General features: G+C 38.4%; 2 protein-coding genes across 2 annotated transcripts; one reads left to right on the top strand and one right to left on the bottom strand.

Moving 5' to 3' along the window:
• Nucleotides 1-531: 531 nt before the first annotated feature.
• LOC100726636 (aurora kinase A-like) lies at nucleotides 532-1,864 on the bottom strand. Its single transcript, XM_063255672.1, is given in 3 exon segments — nucleotides 532-1,230; nucleotides 1,233-1,276; nucleotides 1,279-1,864. Coding segments are annotated over 3 exon segments (1,200 nt in total). The 5' UTR covers nucleotides 1,826-1,864; the 3' UTR covers nucleotides 532-621.
• Nucleotides 1,865-6,690: 4,826 nt separating this feature from the next.
• On the top strand, nucleotides 6,691-7,647 carry LOC100718747 (olfactory receptor 52Z1P-like). Its single transcript, XM_003465365.3, has one exon. It carries the CDS (start codon nucleotides 6,727-6,729, stop codon nucleotides 7,645-7,647), a length of 921 nt encoding a protein of 306 aa, XP_003465413.3. The 5' UTR covers nucleotides 6,691-6,726.
• The last annotated feature ends 205 nt before the right edge of the window (nucleotides 7,648-7,852 follow it).

The raw sequence follows: 7,852 nt of genomic DNA, 5'->3' as shown, positions 1-7,852 counted from the left end.
CAGGTCACTCGTGTATCCCAAGCAATTCCTAGGACAGAGGTAGAGCATGTGTTCTTATTTTATAGTGGTTGAGGACCAAAGGCCCAATCAGGCTTACTAGAACCAATCGACAACGAAAGCATCCCACAGGGAATGCACAGAAAGCCAAATGCCATACGGAAATCTCTAAGATTTAGAAGAATCACATATCCATTCCAACACCTTTTCAGGTTGGACCACCCAATAAGTTACACACACACTCAGCACTCAAAGGTCCCTGTGTAGCGCATGAGCCAGCCGAGTCCTGGGGAAGCGGTCACTTTCTGGACCATCAGACTGCGAGTTCTCACCCAAGGATACTCTGCCCACATGGGCTGTGCATATGGCTGCAGGTGAGCCTGGCCTCTGGAGGACACGGCTGGTCAGTGCAGCATGATTCTGGAGGCATTTCACAGTGTCATGTTCACTACAGGGGAGCTCTGCATGGGGAGGCCGAGGCACTGCGCACTTTGGGCTCAGGCGTGGAGGGGTGACATTTCCTGAGCGCCGGGAACCAAGCAGACCATCAACAGTCAAATATGTCTGGGAGCACATTCCCGAAGATTCCACAGCAGCCCCGGCCCCAGGATTTCTCCTGTGTGACTAAGATGATTTGCTAGTTGGTTCTTTGCTTTTCTGGCAACTTGATGGCTTGCTTGAATTTGTTGTGACCCAGGGGTGTTCGAGGACTTCACTAAGAGTCGGCCTCTGGCTTGGATTCTGCTTTAACAGCCTTGAAATGAAGTCCCGGGCTCCCTCTGTCACAAAGTCAGGGAACGTGAATTCGACCTGTGAGATCCTTTTGTAGGTCTCCTGATGCGTGTGCGCCTCAAAAGGTGGCTTCCCGACCAGAAACTTGTAGCAGAGGACGCCCAGGCTCCAGAGATCCACCTTCTCATCATGCTTCCGGCCTTCGATCATCTCGGGGGGTTGGTAGTCCAGGGTGCCGCACAGACTGGTCCTCCTGGAGGACGGAGCGTGCGCTGACCACCCGAAATCTGCGATCTTCAGCTCTCCAGCTGACCCCAGCAGCAGGTTCTCTGGTTTAATATCCCTTTGAATAACTCTCTTGGAATGACAGTTAGACACGACGTTTGCCAATTCCGTGATATAAGTAGCAGCTCTCTGCTCATCAAACTTGGAGAGTTTCTGAAGTTCTCTATAGACTGTTCCAAGCGGGGCATACTCCAGAATTCGGTAAACTCTCGGTGGCAGGCGTCGTGGAAGTAACCGTACAGCCTGAGGATGTTGGGATGCGGAGGTGGGACTGTATCTCCACTTCTCTCCTGAGCTGGTGCTCCACGCCTGCTTTCTCCAGCTGGGCTTTAAATAACACCTTCAGAGCCAGGATAAACTTGCTTTGTTTTTCTCTGGCCAAATAAACATTGCCAAACTTTCCTTTACCTAACGGGCGGCCAATATCAAAATCTTCCAAAGTCCACCATCTCCTTTTCAAGTCTTCAGTTTTTGGTTTTGATTCCACTTCCTTCCCAGGGTTCCCTCCGGATGCTGCCAGCTGGGACTGCTCGCGCTTCTGGGTGCTGTTCCCTGGCCGGGGGACAGGGTGCGCCCTGCCGGTGGCCTGCAGTTGCTTCTGTACCACCTTCTGGCTACAGACAAGCTTCTGCGCTTGCGTAGGAACCCGCTGGGAGGAATTTGAAGGACACAAGACCAGCTGAGCCTGGCCGCCTGATGATGGGTTCTGAGAGGGAAGCTGCTGCGTCACCAGGACACGTTTCGGACCGTTCCCAAGAGGACCCATGGCCTTTATAGACCCTGAAACGAGGTTTTCTTTAGCTCTGTCCATGACACCTATTAACCCGCCGACCCTGCTGCCTCCACGCCAAGGTTCGCTGAGTCCTTGCAAAAGCTCCAAAATCTATCAAAATGTTAAAACTGAAGCTTTTGATACAACAACCTGACTTAAAAGTTTGTCCAAATCTGACATAAACGGATAGGAATATACAATTTTTCTTTACACTACATAGTAATATATTTACATGTTTACTGAAGAAATATATATCAATATAATTACCACAGACCTGTGAAGACAATATCTTTACTTAATATCAAGAATATGATGATCTAATTTTCAAAATTCTAGAAAAATATTTTGTAATAGATTTGGCCCAAGAATTTCAGATAATTGACCATAGACCTCTGTAAGTAAGACTAAATGTATTGAAGCTCCTAAAAAAATAAAATGTTTTAAGCTAGAAGTTGGTTTTTAAACTAGATGCAAGTTGGATTACTCATCTCTTGTTTATTGTGTGTAGATAAAATAAATATCTACCAAACAATTTTTATTTAAAATCTGAGGAAATAGGACAAGTACAGATGGATATTCTCTAAATTTGAAAATATCAGAGTAAGTTATCAGTAGAGCCTAGAGTTTTCACCTGTGAACCAAATTAATTGCTATTCTTGTCACCACTGGACAATAGGAAGTCAATCTTCATTTACATATAAATTCTGATTTATGTTCCTCTATCCCTTCTCAATTTATTTTCCTTACAATATTTTCATTGCCTTAATTTGTTTTCCAAGGACAAATGGGAAGATGACTGACACACAGGCCATCAAATTAAGAGGTGAACTTTCAACCTAGATATGGGCTGCATCAACCAGTAGGCTTGTAGCCTCAACAAAATAAAGAGAAAAAGGAAATGTGGTCATTTGGTGAGACCCACTCTTTGCCATTGTCTCTGGATGTTGGTTCTCATATTCTTTGGCTTTCTTTCTTTTTCTTTTCTTCGTTTTTTAAACTTCAGCTTTGTAATGCAGATTTATTCTGGTGATTCTATGGTGACCTTCCAAGCCTTTGACTCTATCCTGGTGCTGCATCCTTATTCATTTTTGTTCTCTAGCTTCTGACTTCTTGGACTGAGCAACAACTGGATCCTACAACTTAACCAATCCTATAAACTTAACAGAACCCCATGTGGTTGTGTGTGTGTGTGTGTGTGTGTGTGTGTGTGTGTACAAAATTAATATTGATTCCGTTCCTCCAGTGAATCCTGATACAATAAATGTTGGTTATTTTAAACCTAAAGGAGGAAAAAGAAGTTATCCCATTAGCTGTCATTTATTAATTTAAGAATTTGGATGAACATCATTTGAAATAAAGGAGGACTTTTGTGTATTTCAGCTTCCTCATCTAACAAACACAAAGATATCTAGATGACTTGATGGGACATGTTGGTGTTTACTGAGTACGTATCCTGAAATCAAGATCATTCAATGATCAGGCATTCTAATTATAAGGAAGTTCTAATGTAGGTGGGAAGAATTTAGGGACTTCTAGGTAAATACCTGAAAATTATATTTATTCGAGAGTTTTCACTTGAGAAGAGTTAATGAAAAAACATCTTCAATCATCTTCACACAAATTTCTTGTTTGCATGGTGTCAATCTTCAATCCAATGAATATTGTGACATCTATCTCCATGTCTTTTTTTCCTCTGTCTACGTCTCTTATTAAAATATTCTTAAAAGACAGAAAGGTTGATGGCATTTATGGACCTTCCTAAGGTGGACCAGTACTAGCATGTTACAAATAAAAGACAGGGAAATCAAGAAATCTTAAGATTTCAAGAAAATAAAGTGAGAGAATTTATGTTCAGGTATGTCCTAGAAATCACCCCGCATTATCCTTTAAATAGCATGTACAACCTCTACTTGTAGATGTCTCCAAGGAACAGGGTACAGTTATACTAGCCTGAGTCTTTTACATCCAAAACTTGAACCTGTCTTTTAACGTGGGTATCTGTGAATGTTAGGTGTAGAAAATGTCATGGAAATTGTACAAGAGAAAGCAGGAATGTTTCTCCTTGTAGACTTTGTACCAGAATCGGCTCGGCAATTTTCCAGGGTCAAACATAGCTGAGTCCTATGGGACTGAAAACATTGGACCCAAGAGACTTTTAAGGAGGTATACATACATATAAATCTAATATACATAGATTTGCTACATGGATTTTGGGCATCGTCTTGATTTTATTTCTTCTCCTTTAAATCTGATAAATATCTTCAGAATTCTAGACAATACAGGTAAGTCTAACATATTATGTTCATTGCAGACATAGAAACTGGTAGGAGAAAAGTAAAAAAAAAAAACAAAACTGCAGAAACTGCTCTTTCATGTAATAACTTAATCATCTGTCATGTTCCTTAATTTTAACACATGGCATACCACATTAACTTTAGGTACAGTCGATTTGTATGTGATATTTTTAAATGTTGTTTTATTAAATGTGTCACCCAAGGAAAAAGTTCATTATTTCCTTTTTAGATATATATCTGTGAAGTTAAATTAAACTAAAAGTTAAAAACAAAGATTAATGTTTAAATACATTTCATAGTTAAAGATTGTTGTACATACACAGTATATATATATGCATCTATTTCCTAAGCTGTCTGAAAAAATTCTACATGTCAAATATTTAGCTAGGCACAGATCAAAAGAATGAAGCTAATTTTATTGCCTGTGCAAAATACTTTTCTCTGGTGATGAGGCAAAGATAACACTCCATTTCAAACTCCACATGCTCATCATTGTGCTAAATGTCTGCACTTTAAATAAATAAAGACAAATTTGGAGTAAGGATTACCAATTTATATTATGTGTATAGTATAAGAAGATACATTTTGGTCCTATGAACAACCTAAACAAGTTTATTTTCAATTTAATAAATTGTAAGCCTGACATCCAGTGTTAAATTTGTTTAAAATAAGAAATATTTTGATTTTAATGAGGTTATGTTGCTAGTACTATACAGCATTTGTTGCTGGGATAAAGTGGTGTGTGAGTTATGTAGCTACCATTTTAAAATAGGAACTTCAGAATTAAAATTGTGTTACTATTTAGGGATTTTGTAGGTAAACGACTGAAGTTCAAATAAATTAAATTCCTTGGATCATGAAGCTAGAATATGACATAACAAGTGCTTAATTCCAATTATACAGGACTACATAGTTCATTGCTCTTTCTATTACCCTGTCCTACATCTAAACATTCAAAATTAAGTCATACTGGGCCATCAGTACCACCATAGAATTCTAATAAAATGGGTATGAGCCTATAATTTGAGCAATAATATTGGTATTATTACACTGAAAACAAAGCAAAATAAAGGACTGTGTCCTAAAAGAACTTTAGCAGAGTTAAAAGAAAATATGTAGAATTTTATTCTCTTTCTTCTCATCTTTATTTCTGCTTCTTTCTTTCAAATACACCAGTGCACTCTGTCTCTGATGTCCTTTAGAGGTCACACTTTGTGTGTCCTTCTCCTCATGAGTACTCATCATTATAACATGCTGAGTGATGAATACTGTGGCTTGGATCTGTGGAAAGCACACTTCACAATTAATTTTATCTTTCTCTTTCTCTTTCTAAAACCTAAAAAATCTTCTTTCAATTGAACAATAAAAAGTAAATATTAAAATATAAGCAATTGGTTTCTCCAAACTAAATCATACATGTACACCTTAATTTGTTACTGCAATATTTTTGGAACTTTAAAATAAAGCTGATTGGTTGATCATGTAGGCATTGTATATTTAACTGTAATTTTGAAAAATAGGATCCAAATATTGCAAAGACAGCTCAGAGAGTTAACACTTACTGAAAATAAAAAGTCATAAAACTATACTGCATGTATCTAGTACACAGAATTGCACTGAAATAAAGATATAAAGAGCTAATCTTTTCTTAAGAGTGTTTAGCATAGCAGAAATAAGAACTTCTGCTATTTTGTCTGACAGAGGGAATGTTGGAGGGCAGGAGCTATCTATCAACCACAAATCTTACCTTTATTAATTTTATTTTTATGCATTTTGTTTATTACCAAATTTTCAATCAGTGATCCAAGTGGAGAACAGAATAATTTTTCTTCGTCATATACTTGGCAAACATGATTTAAGATCTTAGCTCAGTTTAGCATTGCCAGAGTTTAGTTTTAAATGTCCGATATGATTTTGAGAATCTGATTTATTGGCACACAGGGATTACTTTAATCATCTACGTGTGATCTGTAGTTAGTATGCAGTTTAAAATCAAATTAATGGCCCATTAATACGAAGGTAAACATATGATTAAAACTGATTTTTTAAAAACTTAATCCTTCCATAAGGATAAAAACTGTTTTCATATCTAGTTTCTTCATGGATATGACCAATAACAACTCAGTGTATATGATCAATAACAACTCAGTGTATTTTGTATCAAGCTTTATTTTTACAGGCAGTAGTAGCTTGTAATTCAGATCAAAGCTTTTAGATTTATCCTACCTGCTTTTGGATCTAGAATGAGAGACTCTTTGTCTGTAGGACCTTCTTTTTTTGTCTGTCAAAAGAACATTATTATTCATGTTAGGCTTATTGTGGAAGCCTTTTCAACAGGCTACTTTAAAAATAGAGTGTGTTCACATATGTGAAATATTATTATTTATAATAAGATATTATTAAATGATAAGTAGTTTTCAACAGGCAAGCATTACTTATTTTATAGAAGTAAAGTTGTAAGCTAATTAATTCATGTCACTATCATTTCATGCAGATGAAAATATTGCGAAAACATGACCAGATCGAATTCAGCTCAAAGAGTCACTCCTAAATCCTCAACCTTATAATTTTCCATTAAAAACACAGGGCCTGTACTCAGTGGCACAGATGGCTTCCTCTTTCCTGAACAAAACCAGTGCCCAGGACATGTGGTATGTTCTGATTGGAATCCCGGGACTGGAAGCCTTGCACACCTGGATCTCCATCCCTATCTGTTTCATGTACATTGTGGCTGTCACAGGCAACATCTTCCTGGTCTTCCTGATTATGACTGAGCGCAGTCTCCATGAGCCTATGTATCTCTTTCTCTCCATGCTGGCCCTAGCAGATCTCCTGCTTTCCACAGCCACAGTCCCCAAGATGCTGGCCATCTTCTGGTTCCATTCTTCAGACATATCATTTTGTGGCTGTGTGTCACAGATGTTCTTCATACATTTCATCTTTGTGGCTGAATCTGCTATTCTCTTGGCCATGGCATTTGACCGCTATGTGGCCATTTGTTACCCACTGAAATACACCACAATCCTTACCTCCACGGTCATTGGGAAGATTGGCATAGCAGCTCTGGTCCGGAGTTTACTCATTTGCTGTCCATTCATCTTCTTGATAAATCGACTCTTATATTGTGGGAGAAAAATCCTTCCCCACTCCTACTGTGAACACATGGGCATCGCCAGGTTGGCTTGTGACAATATCAATATCAACATCATTTATGGCCTGACAATGGCTCTATTGTCCACAGGGCTGGATGTAGTACTGATTGTTATGTCTTACATGATGATTCTTCACACAGTGTTTCAGATACCTTCCTGGACGGCCAGACTTAAGGCTCTTAACACATGTGCTTCCCACATCTGTGTCATCCTTATTTTCTATACACCAGCCTTCTTTTCATTTTTTGCCCACCGCTTTGGAGGTGAAACCATCCCCCGTCACATCCATATCTTAGTGGCAAACCTGTACGTGGTAGTCCCCCCTATGCTTAACCCCATCATTTATGGTGTGAAGACTAAGCAGATTCAAAATCGAGTGGTTTTGATTTTCTCCTCTGTGATTACAAGTTGTTAACATTATGTCTAAGGTGAAATGGTAATTCTGAATAAAAATCTCCCTTTAAAAGCCTGTTTCAGTGTACAATAGGAATAAATAAAATATATAGATATTTTAAACACACTTAAAAGGATAGTACTTGAAAGTCTCCACTTTACTCATCTAGTGTGGTCAATGATTTGAAAGAAAATACTCTGAATATTTTTAATACTTCTAGTCAGCT

The sequence above is a fragment of the Cavia porcellus genome, unplaced genomic scaffold (genome assembly GCF_034190915.1).
Source record: "Cavia porcellus strain 051 isolate PalLab524CR breed Dunkin Hartley unplaced genomic scaffold, mCavPor4.1 scaffold_9, whole genome shotgun sequence".
In the NCBI taxonomy this organism is placed as follows: domain Eukaryota; kingdom Metazoa; phylum Chordata; class Mammalia; order Rodentia; family Caviidae; genus Cavia; species Cavia porcellus.
The sequence above is the reverse complement of the archived record's forward strand: the minus strand, read 5'-3'. Positions and strand labels throughout refer to the sequence as shown.